A 23,469-nucleotide genomic window follows, 5' to 3' on the forward strand; every position below is an offset into this window, starting at 1 on the left:
CTGATACCTCCCACAAAGGAAGTGGGATGTGTGAGAGGAAGTTGCAATAGAGTCCTGGGAGATGGAGTCTCCCAGGGCATAAGTCCATTTCAAAATGCACAATGGTCTTTCCTCTTTGAACCAATTCTGCTGAGAATAAGGTTCAAGTATTGCCTGCTTACCATCCCCCCATTTTCTCCTCCTCCTCTGTAAAAGTTTTCCTTGAATCTCTTTTATGTGAGAAAAATTGCCCCATTCCACATGGCTCTTTGTCCTTCTCCAGTGCATCTCTCTTTCTCACCTCAGCATTTCTTTTCTGGAGATCGTCTCTAAATAATTGGCTCATACCCATACCCCCTGTCTGACTGCCCTAATGATGATAAAGTTCCCAAGACTTAAATGTATTATCTTCCTCTTTAGGAGTGTAAATAGTTTAGTTTTTATTGAATCTCTTATGATTATCCTTTCAGGTTTACCTTTTAATACTTCTCTTGAGTCTTCTGCTTGTTAAATGTTCTATTTAGATCTGGCCTTTTCATCAAGAATGCTTGGTAGTCTTCTATTTCATTAAACAACAATTCTCCACCCCCACCAAAGTATCATACTCATTTTTTTCTAGGTAGGTGATTCTTTGTGATCCTAGCCCTTATGCCTTCTAAAATATTCGATTCCAAGTTCTCTGATCCTTTAATGTGGAAGCTGCTAAATCTTGTGTAATGATTTTCAGAGCTCCATGGCCTTTGAATTGTTTCTTTCTGGCTGCTTATAATATTATCTTCTTCATCTGAGAGCTCTGAAATTTGGCTCTAATATTCCTGAGAATTTTCATTTTGGCATCTCTTTCAGAGGTGATTGGGGAATTCTTTCCATTTCTATTTTACCCTCAGGATCTAAGATGTCGGGTCCATTTCCTTCATAATTTCTTGAAATATGATACATTGGCTTTTTAAAATCATGGCTTTCAGGTAGTCCAAGAATTCTTAAATTAGGTCTCAATCTATTTTTCTAGATCAATTGTTTTTCTAATGAGATATTTCATACTTTAAAATTTTTTTCAATCTTTTTTTTGCTTTATTGTTTTTTAATGTCTCATGGAGTCATTAGCTTTTACTTACCCAATTTGAACTTTTAGGAAAATTTTTTTTCAATGAATTTTTGCACATCTTTTCCCACTTGGCTAATTCTGCTTTTAAGGAGTTCTCTTTAGTGCCTCTTTTACCATTAGACCTATTCTGTTTCTTAAGTTGATGTTTTCTTCAATACTTTTTGTGCCTCCTTTACCAAGCTGTTGACTCTTTTTTCATGATTTTCTAATGTCATTCTCATTTCTTTTTCCAAGTTTTCCTCTAACTCGCATACAGTTGATCTCAGAAATCCTTTTTGAACTCGCCCATGAATTCTTTTTGGTCCTGAGACCAAGTCACATTTTCCTTTGAAGCTTGTTTAGAGTGACATTTGAGAGAGTGCAGGCAATCCCCTCCCTGCCTTTTGTCTGCCATCTTGGCTCTGTCCTAACTATTCTCCCAGGAATTCTTGCTGTGCTTTGGTCCAATTAGGATTTTTTTCTGAAATGTTGCTTGTAGCCATTTTCCCATTGCAGTAACCTTTTGGGTTTATGTCTTTGACTTCCCTACGAACATGCTAGCTTGTGATGATCAGGTTCCTTTTCCGACGTTCGCTTTTTTCCAGCCTATTTCTTCACTTTGAACTCTGTGTCAAAGTTGGGCTCTGCTCTCTTGGGAGTGAGGAGATAAGAATGAAATGTCCCTGCCTCTGAGGAGCTCATGGTCTTAGGTCAAGAGCAGGTGCTTTGAGGAAAGCAAGAACTATACTACATGTGGGCATCAGGGATGGCAGCCTGTAGGAGGTGGCACCTGAGCTGAGTCTGGGGAAAAGCCACCGTGTACAATGACATAAGGGCAGGAGGCAGAATCAGGTGCACCTGTGCGTTACTGGACATGCTTCGGCCCTTTGGAAAGTCTGTCATTCAAGGCTGCCTCAACTTCAACACATGATTTTTTATTGTTAAGCTTTATTTCATTAATTCATTTAGACTCTTTTCCCGTGCTGGCCCGATTCGTGTTCTTTCCCTCCCCTCCTCCCAGCCCCCTTCCACAGGGTTTTACCTGTGTCGTAACTCCAGCACACTCTCGAAGGCCTCCTTCTCACCCACCCCCTCCGGGGGAGCCCCTCCTAGGTGCCTAGTCCCGTGCTGCCCGCTGGGAGGACAGTCCGATGCAGTCGCCTTCAGCCAGGGCTGTCCGTCCGTGTGCTGGGCAGGACGGGAAAGGAGGCGCACAGGTGGTGCCTGCCCTTGGGGAGCTTGGGGGACAGAGGGAGCCCAGAGGGGGGCCGGGGGCCCGGAGAAGCGGCAGGAGGCGAGCGGCTGCTCCGCCACGTCTCTGTGGCTGCGGGCCGTCCTGCAGTCGTGGCCAAGCGCCGGATGAGCCCGGGAGGCCTTTCCTGTTTGATTTGGCCAGCTCTGCGCCGCCTGCTGTCATGGAGGGGGCTGGGCTGGGAGGCAGGGCCGCCGGCTTCAGCTGCGGCCAAGTGCGGGGGGAGGCGTGCAGAGCCGTTCGTCCGGCGGCTCCTCCACAGCACCCCTGAGCCGCGCAGGGCTCTGAGGGCTGCCAGGCCTGGCCCTCCGGCAGGCGCCCGAAGCTGCCCGCAGCACCTTTGGGTGCCCTGGGAGGAGCGAGCTGGAAGGGCCCAAAGAGGGGAACCAAGCAGAGGCCCGAGCCTTGCCCAGGCCTTGGGGAGGTCTCAGCTTTCCCAGGCGCGTCCTGGAGGGCCCAGCGGGGCCCCCCCTGAGCTCCCCCCTTGCTCAGCCGGGAGGGGTTTTGACCCGGCTCATAAAGCCGTCTATTTTCTCCTGGTCCTGTGGCTGAGGCTGCCCTGCCAGCTTGGCATCCCCCAGACCCGCGAGCACCCCGCCACGCCTTTCTGAGCCACCGACAGAGCCACGGGAGAGCCCACGCCCAGCCCTGCCCCCGCCACTGCCCTAGAGCCCTCCCAGGTGCATCCCGCGTGGCTCCTCAGAGAGAAGGGGGCGATGGTGGCTGGGAGGAGGGGCTCTGCTGGAAGTACTCTCCTTCCTCCGAGCCTTTGTCCTCTCTCAGGTCTCTTGGATGTGGAGGCCCAGGAGCACCGTCCCTGGCTCCAAGGCCACATGGCTCAGTGCCCGGGCGGGGAAGGTGGGGCGTATCTTACTTGATGTATCTCGCAGTAAACGAGGGGGCTTGTTCCAGACCTTCCTGTCTCCCCCTCGGGGGCTCTGACCACCAGGCTGCACTGCCCTTCCCCCAGTGCTTTTAGAGGAGTGACCGGGAGGTGAGGGGGTGCTTAGAGTGTATGTACTTTGGCCCTATGGAGCCCAACCCCCTTGCTTCACCCACCAGGAAAGGGAGATCCGGATGGGCAAGTGACTTGTCCAAGCTCACACAGCTTGTTGGGGGGCAGCTATTGCTCCCTCACGTGATCCTGAGGGTTGGGCTGAGCAGTATTGCCCCCCCAAAGTGGGGCTGGCTCTGGGTGCGGGGCTCCCCAACTCCCTCCTGCCTAGCCCCGGGCCCCCAGCTCAGGAGCCACGCCTGGGGTCTGGGCCTGCCTGTCCGGCAGTGGGATGGCCCCACGGGTGCCCAGAGCTAGCCCTGGCTGCTGATGGGAAGCCAAGGGAGGCAGTGCCCCGGCCTCTGGGGCCCACTCTGGGCCAGCAAGTACAAATAAGCACCTGCTGTGTACCAGGCATTGGGAGAGGTGCGGGGGGGGGGTTCAGAGGCTAAGCGAAGGATGACCCCCATCTTTGGGGGTTCAAGTTCTGCCAGGGGCACACCAGGAACCCAACCCAGATCTCCTGGGTTATTTGAGGCACAGCTGAGGAAATCCTGTCAGGAAAGGCTTCCTGGAAGAGGTGGCTTTTTGGCATAGCTTTGAAGGTACCTTTGCATTCAGAGAGGTAGTGACGAGGAAGGACTAGTTTCTAAGCATGGGCAGATGGCCTGTGCAAAGGTGTGGAGGTGGTAGATGAACCATCAGGTCTGGGAACATGATTTGCCATTTTGGCTGGTTGGGAGGGCCACAGGGCAGGGCCTGGAGCTGTGATTTCACTGAACTTTCAGGTGAAGAAGCTCTTCCGGCCTGTGCAGGTGGGCACCTTCCTCCACAGGGTATTGTGTTAGAGTTGTCTGGGGGTGGCGAAGGCAGGTCTCGCACCCAGGACTGCTCTTTGACCAGAATGTCACACTGCCTCTCTGAGCCCCAGAAACAAGGACAAGGGGAAAACCAAGCAAGAAGCTGACCCCACGGCCCACGGGGCGATGAGGACGTTCTGGAGCGTAGGGAAGCCGGGATGCCAAAGGCCGGTAGACCCGTGCCAGGAGAGAGTCAGGGAATGCCAAGACAGACAGTCAGCCAGAGAGGACACCGAGCCCAAGGAGTTCTCACGGCGAGGTGGGAAGAGAGCAGATTCTGGGGCCATCCTGCCTCGCACCCCCAAGGGCCCAGCTAGCCCTGGAAGTGTTAAGCTGGAGAGCGAGGGGGGACCGGAATCGAGGGAGGGAGCCCCTTTCTCTGTAGGGAAGTCGCAGCGCTGACACATTACAGGAAAGCTCCCAGGCCATCCCCAGACGATGCGGGGAGACAAAGAAGCCGCTGCCACGGAGCATCCGAAGAGGCTTGGCCGCAGGGTCTCAGCAGATGGCAGCCTCTGCTCGTCCTGGGGATGCTTGGGCAGGGATGGCCCCCTCCCGTAAGAGCCCCCACGGGCCCTCCCCCAGCGATGCCGGGAGCCTTCCTGCCGGCTTCCTTCCACCAGGCCTGGGCCTGACCTCCACCTCCTCCCCCTCCCGGCCTCCAGCGGTGAGGGATTGCCCTTTCCCTGGGCTGTGTCCTCCTGTCATTGCCGCAGCCTCCTCTCTGTCCCCCCCATTCGGGGCCGTGTGCCTGGGAAGGCTCTGCCAACCCAAACCAGCCGGGATGCCCGTGGAGGGAGAGCAGCCAGCGTCCTCCCTTCGTTAGAGAACGAGGCAGAAGGGAACGTTCCCCAGCATGGTCAGCCGCAGGCAGTCGGCCCAAGTGGAAAGAAACCCAGGACGCAGGCCCAGAGGTGCGCCGGGGTCAAGATTTTCCATACTCATCCAGCTCTAATGACAGGGAAGGAATTCTGGAAGCTTTGCTGGAACGGGCCAAGGACCGACCGACTTCTCCACAAGTGCCAGGCAGGAGGCGCCTTGGCTTTCGCAGCAAACTCAGCTCGGAGGAGAACAAAACCCCATCTGAGGTATAAAAAGACGGGGCTGGACACGAGTCAGAAAACGGACCAGGACATCCTGGCCGAAGGAGCATTCGGATGTGCCACGCCCCAAACCTCCTGGTGGCCGGGAATAATGTGTCAGTCAGCAGCAGGAGAAGCGGCTCAGCCAGACACGTGTGTGCCCAGAGAAGTGACGGAGGACCTCGACACCCCATGATCGAACTGTGATAAATGAGGCAAGAAGACCAACAGCCAAGAGCCTGTGGAGCAGAGTGTTTACTGAGTGAGCTGGGAAAGTTGGACAGATGGGGAGAACAGAATGGAAAAAAGGCGAGCCAGCAGTCTCCAAGGACACAGAGAATTCTCCCCAAAATAGATGCATGCTCGGGCGGAAAAAACCCAGGCAATGGGAAGAGGCAGAAATCACGCCCGCCATGGAGTCAATTTAGAAACCGGTGACAGTGACGGGAGCCAAAAAGGGGAGGCTTCAGGAAAACCGAAGAACGATCTAGGAAATGGCAACTGGGAAAGGTTTAAAAGATGGCTTTAATGAAGCCCCACCTGGATGCCTCTTCAGGGGTCTCAGAAGGTTTGTCAGCTGACCCCAGCCCTCAGGACCCCAATGAGCTGGCCTGGAATTCAAGGTCTTGCATCTGAGGGCTGACCTGGTCGGGGCAGGGCAGGGCGCCTCATTGACCATGAACCAGGCCCCTGCTACTCCTGAGAGTATCCCCACAGGGTTGAGGGGCTTGTGGGCATCAGTGACAGAGGGTCCTTGTCCTGCCAGGGACATCACAGGACTTCAGAAGTGACCATTAAAGCAAAGAGAATGTTTGCTGTGTCCCTAGCACCCAGCTATGGCAGGTGCAGTTGTCTCTGGTGTCCAGCTGACTAGGAGAGCAGGAGCCTGGGCACAGGGTTTCCCCCCTTGGCGAGCATTCCTCATGGTCCACACGACATCCTCAGTGTCTCACCAGGCGGTGGCAAGTGTACTAGGGAAATGCCATCTGCTCTGCCACTCACCCCCATTCATACCCACTTTAACACACACTCCCACAAAGCTTCCTACACACACACTCAGTCACACATATTCTCTCACACACACTCATGCTGTCACATATACACACACACGCGCACTCACTAACAGATACACTCACACACAGACACATGTGCACACACACTCATAGACACACTCCCACAAACTCCCACAGACATGCCTTTCTTAGGAAAGGACCTTTTTCTTTTTTTTTAAGGGAAAAAATCAACTCTAATGGTATACCTTTATTTTTTTTAAGGATTTTTAATTTTTTTTTTATATTTTTCCATGGTTTCATGGTTTATTTTCTCTCCCTCCTCTCTTTTCTCCCCCACCCTGAGCTGATAAGCAATTCCACTGAGTTGTACAAATGTTATCACTTGATACCTATTTCTATATTATTCATTTTTTGCAACAGAGTGATCTTTTAAAGCCAGATCCCCAAATCCTATACCCATATATGCAAGTGATAAATCATGTTTCTCTTCTGCATTTCTGCTCCCACAGTTCTTCCTCTGGATGTGGAGCTTCTTTCTCATAAGTTCCTCTGGATTGTCCTGGGTCACTGCATTGTTGCTAGTAGCAAAGTCAGTTACATTCAATTGCACCACAGTGTATCTGTCTCTGTGTACAATGTTGTCCTGGTTCTGCTCCTTTCACTCTGCATCAGTTCCTGGAGGTTGTCCCAGTTCACATGGAGTCCCTCCAGTTCATCATTCCTTTGAGCACAAGAGTATTCCATCCCCAACAGACACCACAATGTGTTCAGCCATTCCCCACTCAAGGGACACCCCCTCATAGGAAAGGACATTGCTGCAGCCGAGTCAGGGCCCTGGGCTCTCAGAGGCACAAGCTCAGAGATGGGGGAATCTGGGTCTCCAGCTTGCACTCCATGTGGCAGAGGTGAGGCTGGTCCTAAGCTGCTAGAGCGCAGAGAGAGGCCAGATGACCTCTGGTGCCTGGCCAGGCCTCATGAAGCAGGAGAGGCAGAAGACAAGCAAACATCCCCCCTTGGCCAGCATCTTCCCTCCCTTCCCTCAGACTATTCCCTCTTGGAGGACTGTAATGGGGCTTCCCACAGCTGAGATGACTTCCTCCAGGGAATGAGAGCCCTCCTGCTGGCCTTCGGTCCTGTGTCAGCTCATAAGATCACGTGCCGCCTCCATGGACAGTCAGCCGAACAGCCGCTGCCCGTCCCTGGCCAGAGGGGCCGGGGCCAGGACAGGATGCAGCCTGCCTCCAGGGAGCTTGCAGTCTGAGGAACAGAGAGGAGCCCCTCCCAAACAGAGAACAGAGCGCTTTGGTTTACTGTGGGTGGCCCAGACACATTCGTGAAGGGCTTACCCTGTACCTGGCTCTGTGCTGAGCTCTGGGGAGGCAGGCACAGTTGCTGCCTTCAAGGCCCTTATATTCTAACGGGAAAGACTGTCCATGGAGGGGAGCTGTGAAGTCCAGAGAGGGAAGGGTGGCTGGTCTGGCCCCCCTCAGAACGGGGTCTCAGGAAGAACTCACCTATGGGAGAAGGGACTACCAGGATGGAGGGGTGGTCCGGGGGGGGGGGGGGGGGAGGTCGCAGGTGTTCAGGGGACTGAGGCTTGGGGCAAAGGCCACTGGAAGCCTCCGCTGAATGAGCGCCGTCTCCTCCTCCTCCTCCTCCTCCTCAGTCTTGCATCTCCTGTGTCCGCTTGTGAGTCCTGGGCCAGGCTCCGGGCTCCCATGGGTGCTGCCTCCCCCAGCTCTCCTCTTGGCCTGGGATGCCATTCGCCTTCTGAGATCGTGCAGCGGGGACAACGGAACTTCTGCTGAGCCCGCAGAGCCACGTTTCTGCCTGGCGGTCGGCCTGGTCCACGATGGCCGAGTGCCTACTGTGTGCCCGACGCTGGGCCTCCAGGAGCCTTGGGGAACCGCAGGGAGCATTCGGGGCTTTGCTTTGGGGGGCCAGACACTGTGGGCGCGTGTTAAGTGCCTGCTGGGGGCCAGGCGGCATGCCAAGGGCACAGCTCTGGACAGAAGCCTCACGGACACGTGCCGAGCCCCCGCTCAGCCCTGCTTCTGCGTCCCCTACAGATGTTTATCATTGGCCAGCCGGACGGAGGGGACTGCAGCCTCCATGAATTCAGCGTCACGGGCTCCACCTATGAACCTGAAGGCCAAGTGTGAGTATGGCTGGAGGGCTGGGGATTGAGGGTCGGGGCCCCCAGGTGTCCGGATTGAGGGTCGGGGCCCCCAGGTGTCAGGATTGAGGGTTGGGCCCCTGGGTGTCAGGATTGAGGGTTGGGGCCCCCGGGTGTCAGGATTGAGGGTTGGGCCCCTGGGTGTCAGGATTGAGGGTTGGGGCCCCCGGGTGTCAGGATTGAGGGTTGGGGCCCCCGGGTGTCAGGATTGAGGGTCGGGGCCCCCAGGTGTCCGGATTGAGGGTCGGGGCCCCCAGGTGTCAGGATTGAGGGTTGGGGCCCCCGGGTGTCAGGATTGAGGGTTGGGGCCCCCGGGTGTCAGGATTGAGGGTTGGGGCCCCCGGGTGTCAGGATTGAGGGTTGGGCCCCCAGGTGTCAGGATTGAGGGTTGGGCCCCCGGGTGTCAGGATTGAGGGTTGGGGCCCCCGGGTGTCAGGATTGAGGGTTGGGGCCCCCGGGTGTCAGGATTGAGGGTTGGGCCCCCGGGTGTCAGGATTGAGGGTTGGGCCCCCAGGTGTCAGGATTGAGGGTTGGGCCCCCGGGTGTCAGGATTGAGGGTTGGGCCCCCAGGTGTCAGGATTGAGGGTTGGGCCCCCGGGTGTCAGGATTGAGGGTTGGGCCCCCAGGTGTCAGGATTGAGGGTTGGGCCCCCGGGTGTCAGGATTGAGGGTTGGGCCCCCAGGTGTCAGGATTGAGGGTTGGGCCCCCGGGTGTCAGGATTGAGGGTTGGGCCCCCAGGTGTCAGGATTGAGGGTTGGGCCCCCGGGTGTCAGGATTGAGGGTTGGGCCCCCCAGGTGTCAGGATTGAGGGTTGGGGCCCCCGGGTGTCAGGATTGAGGGTTGGGGCCCCCGGGTGTCAGGATTGAGGGTTGGGCCCCCCGGGTGTCAGGATTGAGGGTTGGGCCCCCGGGTGTCAGGATTGAGGGTTGGGCCCCCGGGTGTCAGGATTGAGGGTTGGGCCCCCGGGTGTCAGGATTGAGGGTTGGGCCCCCAGGTGTCAGGATTGAGGGTTGGGGCCCCCGGGTGTCAGGATTGAGGGTTGGGCCCCCGGGTGTCAGGATTGAGGGTTGGGCCCCCAGGTGTCAGGATTGAGGGTTGGGGCCCCCGGGTGTCAGGATTGAGGGTCGGGGCCCCCAGGTGTCAGGATTGAGGGTTGGGGCCCCCGGGTGTCAGGATTGAGGGTTGGGGCCCCCGGGTGTCAGGATTGAGGGTTGGGGCCCAGGGAACATGCTGTGATGGACACAAAGCTCTCGGGGCAGCCTTGGCCCCCCCAAAGGTATTGCCTGGCTGGCCCCCGGGTGATTCTTTGGGTGCCCAGAGAGGCCTCAGCCGTTAGTGTGCAGAGGCCCAAAGCAGCAGCTCCAGGCCCCAGAACAGGGCGGGGGGGGGGGGGGGCCTCGGCGCAGGCAGTGACTGGCTGGGAACATCCCGCGCCGGGGCGGGGAGGGGGCGGGGGGGGGGGGGGGGACTCTGGCTCTTCCTCTTGGGACTCCCTGGGGCGATGGGAATGAATGGTGACATTTGAGGCGGCCGCGTCGTTGGCGCTTGGGCCGAGCCTCCGTGTTTGCCTTGGCCCAGGCCCGGCCGGGCTTTGTTTGCCGTGGGAGGAGGCGCTTCCTTGGCTGATCCTCCCTCCGGTCGGGTCACGAAGGGGCTGCTGGAGCTGCCAGCGAGCGAGCGGGGCTTTGGCCGGGCCCAAAGAGCGCTGCTTGGCGAGGGCTGGAGGCCAGCTCGGAGGAGGGTCTCTGGGGTGGCCCCTGAGCTCTTGGGGGGTGCGGGGGGTGCACGCCGGCGGAGTCATTCAGATGAAGGCACTGTGCCGGGTTCAAGAGGTCCTCTGGACGTCACGGGTTAAGATCTGGGCCTGACGACGATCCGAGGGCCTCAGTGACCCACAAGGTCACGGTGGGCTGCTCGAGGGAAGCTGGACGGTGCGTCCAGGAGGCCTGAGTCCTGGCTCCATCCGGGTCACGAACTGGGAAGGCCTGCCTGGGAGCGGCTCCCCGCAGAGGCTCTGTGGGGCACCAGGCCGGGCTCCGGGGGCCAACAGTGCCCTCTGCTGGGGGCATCTCAGGGCTGCGCTTCCCTGGGGCTCTGCGTGGCCAGGCCCGTGGCTGTGAGGTCGAGGACCTCCCGGGAGCCTGCCGCCCCGCCGGCCTCCGCTGCTCCTGAGAGGGGGCACGGCTGGGGCCGGCCGCTAGCTCGGGCAGTCCGGGGAGGCCTCTCCTGGGGTCAGCCCAGGGGCCGGCATTTGGGGTCACGCTGGAGGTCCGGGCGGAGGCCGCTGCTGAGCTCCGCGCTCCGGGCTCTCGTAGGCTCCGGGACGGGCAGCCGGTGCGCAGCAGCCAGTACGACGGGCTGGTGGAGCTGGCCACCATCTGCGCCTTCTGCAACGACTCGTCGCTGGACTACAGCGAGGTGAGGCCGGCGGCCGGGGCCGGGGCCGGCGGGCGGGGTCCCCCTCCGCGCCCCCCCTTCCCCCAGAGCCCCTGACCGCGCGCCCTCCCCAGGCCAAGAAGGTCTACGAGAAGGTCGGGGAAGCCACAGAGACGGCGCTCACGTGCCTGGTGGAGAAGATGAACGTCTTCGACACAGACCTGAGCCGACTGTCCAGGGTGGAGCGGGCCGGAGCCTGCAACGGGGTGAGTGGGGCCCCCCGCCTCCCGGCTCTCCCTGCTGGGCCAGGGGGGCGCCAGGCCAGAGCAGAGCCGCCGGGGGGAGGGGCCGGAACACAGGCTCCTCCCACGGCCACGGCTTGGCGCAGTCCATCCTCGACCCACTGCCTGACCCCGGCAGCGGCGTGGCGCCTCCGCGGCAGGGCCGGCCTCTGCGACCACCGTGTCCGTGTCCCTGCAGGTCATCAGGCAGCTGATGAGGAAGGAGTGCACCTTGGAGTTCTCCCGGGACCGCAAGTCCATGTCCGTGTTCTGCACCCCCGTCGGCCCGAGCCAGCCCACTGCGGGCAGCAAGTTGTTTGTGAAGGTCCGTTCTCCACGGCATGGGGGGGGTGCTGGGGGGCGGCCCGAGGCAGGGGCACGACTGCTCCTCTGCCCCAGGTAGGCCCCGACTGTGGAGCCTGGCTCCGTGGCTCGAGGCTCTGCCTTCCCACCCTCATTGCCTCACCTGTCAAGGGGGGCCAGGGCCACCCCCTCCTCCTGGGGTCTCGGGGAGGCACCGGCCTGAGCTGAGCCCGGGAAGCCAAGGCAGGGAGCCTCCGGGGGCTCTGGGCACCCTCAGCTCGGAGACTTGGGGGACACGAGCGGAGGGAAGGGCGGGCACGCCTGGGCAGCTCCAGATGGCTGGAGGTACCGGGAGCCGGCTGCCAGCCCAGGAAATAAAAGACAGGCACAATGACAATGGCCCGGGCTGTCCTGAAAGGGAGTGAGCTCTCTGTCTCTGGGAGGATTTAAGTTGAGGGTGCCGATTCCATGAACCTTGAACCAGGGGCCGAACTCATCTCCCTGCCCAAAGGTGGCCCCAGCTTGGAGCCCCCCTGAGGATGCCAGGAAAGCCAGTCAGAGGTCTCTGGGGCCCAGGGCTGGCCTCGTGGGTCCCTCCATCCCAGGGGAGCCCCCTGAGCCCAGACACTGGCTCGTACGTGAGCCGGAGTCCCTGCCTCGGCGGCCCTAACCACTGGGCTTCCCTCTCCCACTTGCTCTGTCTTCTGCGCCCTCCTTGCCCCAGCCGGCTCCGGGTTCCATCCTTCTAAGCTCGCTCCGCTGCTCCGGGCCACGACACACCTGAGAAACGTTCCGACATTAACCAGGAAGGCCGAGCTCGGCCCCCTGCGGGCTGATGGGGGACCCACAGCCGCGGAGCCAGTCGAGGCCAAGGAAGGGGCCGCGAGAGGCTACGGCAGAGGCTCCGTAGCGGCCCGGGCCAGGGGGCGATCGGGCTTTCCCGGCGGCGTCTCCCCGGCTCTGGGGCTTCGGCGGCTGCAGGCTCTGCCCGCCTCCGTCCCCAGACTGCCGAGGACGTCGTGCCCGGCTCCTCTCCAGCCTCTGGGCTTCGGCTGGTCGTGGGGGCCTCAGCGGGGCCCCCCGAGAGCTGATTTGTCCTGGCAGCCCGTCCAGTCAAGGCCAGCTGTGGCTCCGAGAGACCTCCAGGGTCCCACAGCAGCGGGGACTCGCTTTGGAGCCCAGGACCGGCCTCCCCCCGGCCAGGCTCCTGAGGCCAATCGGGGGCAGCCGCCTGGCCTCTCGCACAGAGGACCGGCCTGGGATCGAGCGCCGGGCCGCACTCGCCTGTGCAGGAAAGCTTCGGCCTTTCTCGGCCAGCCCCGTAAGCCAGGCCCGCAGCGGGCCGTCCGGGCGGACCCAGGAGCGAGCGAGTGTCCGGGGAAGGCAGGGGCGTGTGCAGACCGGCTCCGGCCCCGGGGCTCCAGGAGCCGAGGTTTAAGGGGGGCTGCCTCTGGGAGCGGGCACGTCCAGCAGAGGCCCAGGGCCTCCCCCCGGGTCTCCCCAAGAGGCCTGCCCGCCCTGCGGATAGCCATGGACACAGCAGAGGCCTGTTTCAGCTCACTGGTGGGAAGATTCCCAATGCTGAAAGCTCCTCCCCAGGGAGAGGCCAGAGGCAGCCAGGCCCAGGGCCGGGAGGTCCTGGATTCAAATCTGCCCTCAGACACTTGGTAGCTGGGCGCCCCCAGCCCCCTTGCGCTTCCTGCCCTCTTTCGGCCTTCGAATCCTGCCCCGGAGGGAGGGAGCGCTCCTCCAGGGCCTTCTCTGGGCACGGCTGCAGGGCCGGCCTGTGGAGCCCTCTGGAGCCGCCTTCCCACCCCCACCCCGTTCTGTTCCACAGGGAGCCCCGGAAAGCGTGATCGAGCGTTGCCGCTACATGCGGATTGGCAGCCGCACGGCGCCCCTCACCCCCGCTGCCCGGGAGAAGATCCTGGCTCGGATCCGGGACTGGGGTGCGGGCATCGACACCCTGCGCTGCCTGGCCCTGGCCACCCGAGACTCCCCCCGCAAGGTGGAGGACATGCAACTGGACGATGCCACCGAGTTCATCAACTATGAGGTGAGAAGCCTCCCTCCTGGCCCTTCACTTGCACCGCCAGCACCCCTGCCGCCTCCTCCCAGGCTCCTCCAGCACCCCTGCTGCCTCCCCCCCAGCACCCCGCCTCTTCCCCCCCAGCACCCCGCCTCTTCCCCCCCAGCACCCCACCTCTTCCCCCCCAGCACCCTGCTGCCTCCCCCCCAGCACCCCACCTCTTCCCCCCCAGCACCCCGCCTCTTCCCCCCCAGCACCCCTGCTGCCTCCCCCCCAGCACCCCGCCTCTTCCCCCCCAGCACCCCTGCTGCCTCCCCCCCAGCACCCCGCCTCTTCCCCCCCAGCACCTCTGCTGCCTCCCCCCAGCACCCCACCTCTTCCCCCCCAGCACCCCGCCTCTTCCCCCCCAGCACCCCGCCTCTTCCCCCCCAGCACCCTGCTGCCTCCCCCCCAGCACCCCACCTCTTCCCCCCCAGCACCCCACCTCTTCCCCCCCAGCACCCTGCTGCCTCCCCCCCAGCACCCCACCTCTTCCCCCCCAGCACCCCGCCTCTTCCCCCCCAGCACCCCTGTTGCCTCCCCCCCAGCACCCGCCTCTTCCCCCCCAGCACCTCTGCCGCCTCCCCCCCAGGCCCTCCAGGCTGTGCAAACACCCTGCGCGGCTGCTCTGGCCTCCAGGTGGACCTGACCTTCGTGGGCTGTGTGGGGATGCTGGACCCTCCCCGGAAGGAGGTTGCTTCGTCCATCGAGATGTGCCGCAAGGCTGGCATCCGCGTGATCATGATCACGGGGGACAACAAGGGCACGGCCGTGGCCATCTGCCGGCGCATCGGCATCTTCTCTGAGACTGAGGACGTGTCCAGCAAAGCCTACACAGGCCGCGAGTTCGACGACATGACTCCCGAGCAGCAGCGCGACGCCTGCCGGACGGCCCGCTGCTTCGCTCGTGTGGAGCCTTCCCACAAGTCCAAGATCGTGGAGTACCTGCAGTCCTTCCACGAGATCACAGCCATGGTGAGGGCCGGGTGGCCGGGCAGGGGCACCCCTTGGTCCTGGCCTCCCTGTGCCCATACCCCCGGGAGAGGACCTGAGGGTGGGGAAGGAGCAGAGGCCACAAGGCTGGGCTGAGGGATGCCGCACTCAGCTGCCCCCAGGGAGAGGGCACAGGACTCCCTCTGCAGGTGCCATCTGGGCACATGGCATGCTTACATCCTCCCCTGAAGGCCCCGAGAATGCCCATTGCCAGGGGTGGGGACAGGGTGAGGGAACGAGCCCTCTGTGACTGGTTGTGAAGAGCACGTGCCCTGCTGCACGCTCACCCTCTTCCCCGGGCCCTCTCGGCAGACTGGAGATGGCGTGAATGATGCCCCTGCCCTTAAGAAGGCCGAGATTGGCATTGCCATGGGCTCAGGGACGGCCGTGGCCAAGTCAGCAGCGGAGATGGTGCTGTCGGACGACAACTTCTCCACCATTGTGGCGGCCGTGGAGGAGGGCCGGGCCATCTACAACAACATGAAGCAGTTCATCCGCTATCTCATCTCCTCCAACGTGGGAGAGGTCGTGTGGTAAGAGCTACCTCCTGCCCTGCTCACACGCAGCCCTTTGGACTCTGTCCCCCAGGGAGAGGCCCAGAACCAGGGCGACCGTGGAACCCAGAACCTAGACCATCCCAGAACCCTGGAGCGAGCATGGGGGTGTAGACCAGTGTCCATGCTGGGGGCAATGTAGAGCCTGGATCCTGGGGCATTGGTGCTGGGAGCAGAGCACCAGGGGGAGGCCCTTTCTGTCTCTTCTCGTCCAATTCCCTTCTTTGACACATGAGGAAAATGAGGCGAAGTCACTCGGCCACAGACACTCTGATAACTGGTGGCAGCTCTTTGGTCCCTGCTCCCACCCCTCATCACCACCTTCACCTGATTCCCAAAACAATGAAAACCCCCCACAATCCCCAGGCTCTCGGGGAGCAGAGGGGCCTCGGGTTCGGTGTCTGCCCCCTGCCCATTCAGGCAGAGGGAAATCCTGGCTCTTCTTAATGTTTTATGGCTCTTCTTGTTTCGGCATCACCAGTTTCCTCTGATATCGCCACAGCCCTCTCCCACATGGCCAACCCAGAACACATACAGCATTCTTTAAGACAAAAAGAGAAAGAGACTGAGGCCGAGAGGAGATGGGGGAGAGGTAGAGAGAGACGGAAAAATACTGAGAGATAAAGAAGGGGAGGGGCAGAGAGACAGAGGGAGGAGAGAAACAGGGACAGGAGAGAGATACAGAGAAGAGAGAGAGCAAGAGACAAAGGAGATCGGGGAGACGCAGAGAGAGAGCAGACAGAGACCCAGACAGAGAAGAGAGAGAGAGGCAGAATGATGGAGAGGAGAGAGAAGAAACAGAAAGATGGAGATAGAGAAGAGAGGGAAGAGATAGCAAGAAAAGAGACAGAGAAAGAGTAAGAGAGGAGAAACAGAGGAGATGGGGCAGAGGCAGAGGGACAGAGAGGAAAGAAGACAGAACAGGCAGAGAAAGACTAAGAGGCAGGGAGGAGAGGGTAAAATGAAATAGTGTTTATAAAGCCTGTTACAGAGTAGCACTATTGGTGATATGAGAAACAGTTGGTAATCACCTACTCTAAGCCAAGTACCATGCAAAATGAAAATGTAGGGATACATACAAATAAGAAAAAGAGTCCCTGCTCTCAAAGGGCTTACCGTCTTATGGAGGGAAGACAATAGACAAAAAGAAATTGGAACGAGGAAGGATAGCTGGCATGGACGTTGGGTGAGGGTGGAGTTGGAACAGAGCAGAGCAGCTGGTGACAAATGAGGAGCTGGCTAGCCTTCTGAGTCCCCTCTAAAGGGAGAGTTTAGGAGGAGACTTTGCTCCACCTCCAGCCCTCCAATCAGAGAGGAAGAAGCAATGAAGTGAGAGTAGCCAAGCTGAGGTCATCATCATCATCATCATCATCATGAATTTCCTGGCTATAAGTTTATTCTGGGCAGGACTTGATGAAGACAATAGTGGAGTTGAAACCCAAAACATCAGCTGGAGGCAAAAGCTACCTAAATATTTCTTCCCTGCCCTCTTTCCATTAGGGATTTTGGTCTTTCGTCCCTTCATCTTTTTTCTGGTTTTGGTATCAAGATCATTTTTATATTATAGAAAGAAATGAAAGAAAGAGATGTTCTTATAGCTGCAAATGGTTTATGCACTGTTCATCTTGCTCATCTATGATGGCTTGTTCAGTTTCTTTTTCTGATATGGGATTATTTAGGTATTCTATTTCTTCTTCTGTTAATCTAGGCAACTTATATTTTTGTAAATATCCATCCATATCACCTAGGTTGCCATATTTATTGCCATATAATCGGACAAAATAATTTTTAATGATTGTCTTAATTTCCTCTTCATTGGAGGTGAGCTCTCCCTTTTCACCTTTGATACTATTAATTTGGTTTTCTTCTTTCCTTTTTTATTAGATTAATCAGTACTTTGTCTATTTTATTTGTTTTTTCAAAGTACCAGCTTCTAGTCTCATTTATTAATTCAATAGTTCTTTTACTTTCAATTTTATTAATTTCTCCTTTGATTTTTAGGATCTCTAATTTAGTCTTCATCTGAGGATTTTTAATTTGTTCACTTTCTATTTTTTAATTTGCATGCCCAATTCATTGACCTCTGCCCTCCCTAATTTGTTAACATATGAACTCAAGGATATAAATTTCCCCGAGTACTGCTTTTTCTTGCTCATCTTTGAATGTTTGGTAGAATTCACTTGCAAATCCATCTGATCCTAAAGAGTTTTTTCTCTGGGAGTTCATTTATGGCTTCTTCAAAGACTTTTCTGATATTGGGTTATTTGAATAATTTATTTCTTTTTTTTTTTACTAACTATACTTTTGTATGTAGACATCGCTTTTCTTCAAGTTATCAGTGTATAATTGGGCAAAACAGTTTCTAAGAATTTCTTTTTTTTTCTCTTTAATTATTGTCAAGTTTCCCTTTTCATTTTCAGTGTGAACTATTTGGTTTTCCTCTCTCTCTTACATCAGGTTAGTTAACTCTATTTGATAAGTTGGTTAAAAAAAAACCCTGGCCTTTCATCTTAGAATCAATACCTTGAATTGATTCCAAGGCAGAAGAGCAGTAAGGGCTAGGCAATAAGGGTTAAGTGACTTGCTCAGGATCTCATAGCTAGGAAGTGTCTGAGGCCAGATTTGAACACAGGATCTTACATCTCTAGACCTGACTCTCAATCCACTGAGCCACCTAACTGTGTCCTATTTGATTAGTTTTTTAAACCTCCTACTTTTCTTTATTAATGTAATGATTTTTTTGCTTTCAATTTTATTAATCTCTAATTTTCATAATTTCTATTTTGCCTTTTTAGTTGAGGATTTTTCATTTGTTCAAGCTTTTTGAAATTATATGTCCAATTCATTGATTTATTTTTTCTTTTGTTGATGAAAGCATTACATGACATAGAATACCTTCTCATAACTCTTTTATCCATTTCCTATGAAGTGTTTGGTATATTCTCTCATTATTGTAATTTTCTTTTGTTCTATGAACCATCAGTTCTTTAGAATTACATTATTTGATCTCCAGCTACTTTTAATTTCTTTCTTTGGGGGCCCATTATTGAATATAGTTTTTTATTGCACTATGATTAGTAAATGATGTGTTTAGTATTTCTCCTTTTGTATGTTTTTGGGTGAAGTCTGTGTCTCAAAACATAGTCAGTTTTTGTAAAGGCAGCATGTGTGGCTTAGAAAAGTATGTGAATTCCTTTCTGCTTCCATTCAGTAATGACCAGAGATATATATCATACTTAATTTTTCTAAAATTTATCTAGGTCTTAACTTCTTCCTTATTTATTTTTTGGTTCAATTTTTCTGGATCTGGAAGAGGTACATTAAGATTCCCCCATTATTATAGTTGTACTTTCTATTTAATCTTCTAATTCAGTTTTTTTGGATGCTCTGTTAAGTGCATAAATATTAGGTGTTAACATTGATTCATTACCTATGATGACTGGGAATAATGTAATTTCCCTGATTATCTATTTTTATCTAATCTGTACATATGCACACATGTACATAGATGTGCACACAGCATCTTTATTTGAAGGATTGTTGTCCTTGCTTTTTCGAATACAACCACAGTATGATAGCTTTTGTGCTAACCCCTTGTTTTAATTTTATGTGAATCTTTGAATTTCCAGTGTGAGTGAGTGAGTGAGTGAGTGTGTGTGTGTGTGTGTGTGTGTGTGTGTGTGTGTGTGTGTTATAAACAACATGCTGTTGGATTTTCTGTTTTACTTCACTCTGCTCTCCCCTTCTCTTTTATGGGTGAGTTCAGCCCATTCACATTTGCAGCAATGATTGAAATTGTACATTTCCCTCTGACCTGTCCTCTTGTGTGTTTCCTTCTCTTTAATTTCATTTCCCTCCTTACAAATAGACAAGTCCCTTTATCTCCCTGGGCCTCAGGGTCCTTCTCTATAGAATGGGTTGGGCCAGATGACCTCTCTGCTCCCTTGTGGTCAGCCTGGGACCTTGGCCAGGAGGCCCAGGCTCTGGACACGGAATGAAGCTAGTCTTCAGGGAGTGTGCCCCTTCTGGCACCAGGCTGTGTGCTGCAGATGGGCTGACAGGCAGGGAAGCATGCAGGGGGGTGGGCAGAGGCTAGGCTCAAGGGTCACTCACAGTCTGCTCTCCAGCATCTTCCTGACAGCCATCCTGGGCCTTCCGGAGGCTCTCATCCCTGTTCAGCTGCTCTGGGTGAACTTGGTGACTGACGGACTGCCGGCCACGGCCCTTGGCTTCAACCCCCCTGACCTGGACATCATGGAGAAGCTACCCCGGAACCCCCAGGAGCCCCTCATCAGCGGCTGGCTCTTCTTCCGCTACCTGGCCATCGGAGGTGAGAGGGGCCGTGGCCTTCCCGCTGGCCAGGGAATGGGACTGCCCCACAGAGACCATGCTGCCTGCAAGCCCCTGGCAGGCACGAGGGTGAAGGCCCTGCCCTGGGCTGTCTGGAACTGGAAAGGAGGCAGAGGGGCAAAGGGGGGGACGGTGGAAGGGCTCCCCTGGCACAGGCTTGCTGTGGGGAGAGGCCAGGCGAGGCCCAGGGGCCCGGGGATGGCGTGGCCTACGGGGAGGGAAGGAGAAGGGGAGGGCTCAAAAGTCAGTCAGGAGCCTGGACTTCTTTGGGTGAAGCCATAGGGAGCCCCAGCAAGCTCTGGGCAGGGGAGAGGGTGACCCTGCGGCTGCATAAACCACAGGCACTCTGGGCCTTCGGGTCTAGGAGGGGCCGTCCAGATGCTCTGGTCCAGCCCCCTCATCCAAGACATGAGCCAGAGAGCCAGAGGGACAGACAGAGACAGAGATAAAGAGAGAGACAGAGAGACGGCCCTGCTGGGAGGCCCTGGCACTCATCTGAGCCAGAAGGAATGATCCTGGGCATTCTCCATTGGAGACAGCTCCCATTGGGGACACCTGGGGGTCGAGAGCTCCTGTTGGGGCCAGGGAGCCCCCAGGGAAGGCAGGGGACCAGGGACTCTACTGGGCACGGCCCCTGTAATCGGGCAGCCCCCATCAAGGCCGCCCTTTGGAGACGGACCCTTCAGGCTCTTCTGGGGAGGGGAAGATCTCAGCATGAGAAAAGGCCATCCTGGGAGGCTGCCTTCTCCCTTGCCCTCTCCCCGGTGCTGCCAGGCTGGGCATCCGTGCCAGCTCAGCGGGCACTTCTCTGGACGGCCCCAAGGCTGGGAGCACCGGTGGGTGGGGGAGAGAGGCAGGCCCGAGCCCCGCCTCTGCTGGACCCTGAGCCAGGCCTCTGTCCCCACTGAGCCCCCCGATCTGGTCTGGGGCAGAGGGCTGCCCGGGTCGTCCCCCCAAGCCGCCGCCTCTGTCCCCTCCTGACAGTATACGTGGGCCTGGCCACCGTGGGCGCAGCCACGTGGTGGTTTCTCTATGACGCTGGAGGACCTCAACTCACCTTCCACCAACTGGTGAGTGAGCGAGGGCGGAGGGGCCGGGGCCGGAGGCGGGGGGCACGGGAAGAAGGCTGCTGGGCTGCGGGGAGCGCAGAGGAGTGCCCCCCCTCCCCCAGGGAGGGCCGGGGACGAGTGAGGCCCTAACCGCCCCCATCCCTCCAGAGGAACTTCATGAGGTGCTCGGAGGGGAACCCCATCTTCGAAGGCGTCGACTGTGGGGTCTTCGAGTCTCGGTACCCCACCACGATGGCCCTGTCGGTGCTGGTGACCATCGAGATGTGCAACGCGCTCAACAGGTGAGAGGCAGCGGGATTGGGAGGCCTGCCGGGAGTCGGGGCGCCCCCGTGACAGGCCGGCCTGCCCTTCTGCCCCCCGGAAGCTGGCGGCGAGACGCCAGGAGGGGAAGACCCGGCCTCAGGGCCCCCTCTGCGAGCAGGAGCGGCTCTTATAGAGCCTCCACCTCGGTGGGCTCATCTGCTCAGTGAGGCGCAAACGTCCAGCCTTTCGGGGGTCCGTCTTCAAGCCCAGGAAGGTGTGGGGGGCTGCCTGAAAAGGATCCGGGGCACTTAGTGAGCCCCAAGGCCGCCATGGCCCACGCTTCCTGGGAAGAGAAGCCCTGAGAGCATGGGCCCAGCCAGCCCCCGCTCTGCCCCAGGAGCAGCTGTCTGAGGCCAGAGGGCTGAGGAATGTCCTCCTCCAGAGGGATGCCCGCAAGGGCGATGGCCCACGACTCCCCGAGCCTCGGTTCCCTCTTGTCCAGGCCTTCCTGGCCCAGCTGGGACGGCAGCTGAAGGCCCTGGCCAACCGCGGCTTCATTCCCCAGGCCTTTGCTCTCGTAGACACCTGGGCAGTGGGGAGGGGGATTCCTTGGGGGCTCGCCTTTGCCCCCCAGCTACTTGGAACTGGCAAAAGAATGTGGACTCTGAGGTCAGGGGATCTGGGTTCGAGTCCCACCTCTGAAGCCTGCTCCCTGGGCATGTGTAGGCCAACTTCTTCGCCTTCCCTTTGGAGGCTTGATGGATGGCTTCTGGGGTCCCCTCTTCCCTCTGGGGATCCTAGGCTTACTTCATGCTCTAGTGGCAGGACAGGTGGGACTGGAGGCAGCAGAGGTCTGCCTTCAAGGCCCATCTCTGACACTAGATGGGGCACAGGGGACGCCGTGTCTCTGAGTCATATTCTCTGTCCATCGCGGGGTGGGAAGTGACGGGGAGGGGGCTCTCCCGGTGCTCTCCTGAGCAACCGGCAGGCTGCTGGGCCGGCTGGATGGTCGGGGAGACCAGCACGGGCAGCCTGGCACTCCCTTGGCACGGCCCGGGTCTCGCCACCTAGTCAGCCGCCTCGAAGCCCTCCCCGGCTCAGGGTCTGCGTCTGTTCTCAACCTTCCAGCGTATCAGAAAACCAGTCTCTGCTGCGGATGCCCCCCTGGCTGAACCTCTGGCTTCTGGGCGCCATCGCCATGTCCATGGCCCTCCACTTCCTGGTCCTCTATGTCAAGCCCATGCCCGTGAGTGCCCGCGAGGCGCTATGGGGCGCCACGGCCTGGGCCGGCCTGGGGGGGGCGGAGGGAGCTCCAGCCGGGCCAGAGCACCAGAGAGAGCAGAAGTCCATAGGTGAGGCAGGGTGGGGGGCTCAGAGAGCTGCTGGGGAGGAGCTGGCTTGACCTGGCCCTTGATGCCTCGGAGCTTCGGGGGACAGCTGGGAAGTGTTTAGAAGACCCGCCTGGGAGGGAGGGAGGGAGGGAGAGAGAGACAGAGAGAGAGAGAGAGAGAGAGACAGAGAGACAGAGAGACAGAGAGACAGAGAGACAGAGACAGAGAGAGAGAGAGAGAGAGAGAGAGAGAGAGAGAGAGAGAGAGAGACAGAGAGAGAGAGACAGAGAGAGAGAGACAGAGAGAGAGAGAGAGAGAGAGAGACAGAGAGACAGAGAGAGAGAGACAGAGAGACAGAGAGAGAGAGAGACAGAGAGACAGAGAGAGAGAGACAGAGACAGAGAGAGAGAGAGAGAGAGAGAGAGAGACAGAGAGAGAGAGAGAGACAGAGAGAGGGGGAGAGAGAGAGAGACAGAGAGAGAGAGAGAGAGAGAGACAGAGAGACAGAGAGAGACAGAGAGAGAGAGACAGAGACAGAGAGAGAGAGAGGGGGAGAGAGAGAGGGGAGAGAGACAGAGAGAGAGAGACAGAGAGAGAGAGACAGAGAGACAGAGAGAGAGAGAGAGACAGAGAGACAGAGAGAGAGAGAGAGACAGAGAGAGAGAGAGACAGAGAGACAGAGAGAGAGAGACAGAGACAGAGAGAGAGAGAGAGAGAGAGAGAGACAGAGAGAGAGAGACAGAGAGAGAGGAGGGGAGAGAGAGAGACAGAGAGAGAGAGACAGAGAGAGAGAGAGAGACAGAGAGACAGAGAGAGAGAGAGAGAGAGACAGAGAGAGAGAGAGACAGAGAGACAGAGAGAGAGAGACAGAGACAGAGAGAGAGAGAGAGAGAGAGAGAGACAGAGAGAGAGAGAGAGAGACAGAGAGAGGGGGAGAGAGAGAGAGACAGAGAGAGAGAGACAGAGATAGAGAGAGAGAGACAGAGAGACAGAGAGAGAGAGAGACAGAGAGACAGAGATAGAGAGACAGAGAGAGAGACAGAGAGACAGAGAGAGGGGGAGAGAGAGAGAGACAGAGAGAGACAGAGAGAGAGAGAGAGGGGGAGAGAGAGAGAGACAGAGAGAGAGAGAGAGAGAGAGAGAGAGACAGAGAGAGACAGAGAGACAGAGAGAGGGGGAGAGAGAGAGACAGAGAGAGAGAGACAGAGAGAGAGAGAGAGACAGGAGACAGAGAGAGAGAGAGAGAGAGACAGAGAGAGAGAGACAGAGGAGACAGAGAGAGAGAGACAGAGACAGAGAGAGAGAGAGAGAGAGAGAGAGAGAGAGACAGAGAGAGAGAGAGAGAGACAGAGAGAGGGGGATAGAGAGAGAGACAGAGAGAGAGAGACAGAGATAGAGAGAGAGAGACGAGAGAGACAGAGAGAGAGAGAGACAGAGAGACAGAGATAGAGAGACAGAGA

General features: G+C 57.4%; 1 protein-coding gene across 1 annotated transcript in view; it reads left to right on the forward strand.

The window, feature by feature from the left end:
* Positions 1 to 23,469, forward strand: part of ATP2A3 (ATPase sarcoplasmic/endoplasmic reticulum Ca2+ transporting 3) — a 59,525-nt gene that overhangs the window by 29,172 nt on the left and 6,884 nt on the right. Inside the window, exons 9-19 of the mRNA XM_056807852.1 lie at positions 8,334 to 8,422; positions 10,756 to 10,858; positions 10,951 to 11,082; positions 11,297 to 11,422; positions 13,238 to 13,456; positions 14,108 to 14,443; positions 14,774 to 14,994; positions 19,143 to 19,345; positions 20,350 to 20,435; positions 20,583 to 20,716; positions 21,807 to 21,924. Of these exons, the coding sequence (XP_056663830.1) occupies positions 8,334 to 8,422; positions 10,756 to 10,858; positions 10,951 to 11,082; positions 11,297 to 11,422; positions 13,238 to 13,456; positions 14,108 to 14,443; positions 14,774 to 14,994; positions 19,143 to 19,345; positions 20,350 to 20,435; positions 20,583 to 20,716; positions 21,807 to 21,924 (1,767 nt within the window). The remainder of the gene's footprint in view (positions 1 to 8,333; positions 8,423 to 10,755; positions 10,859 to 10,950; positions 11,083 to 11,296; positions 11,423 to 13,237; positions 13,457 to 14,107; positions 14,444 to 14,773; positions 14,995 to 19,142; positions 19,346 to 20,349; positions 20,436 to 20,582; positions 20,717 to 21,806; positions 21,925 to 23,469) is intronic.

This window comes from Monodelphis domestica, chromosome 8, assembly GCF_027887165.1.
Source record: "Monodelphis domestica isolate mMonDom1 chromosome 8, mMonDom1.pri, whole genome shotgun sequence".
NCBI lineage: Eukaryota > Metazoa > Chordata > Mammalia > Didelphimorphia > Didelphidae > Monodelphis > Monodelphis domestica.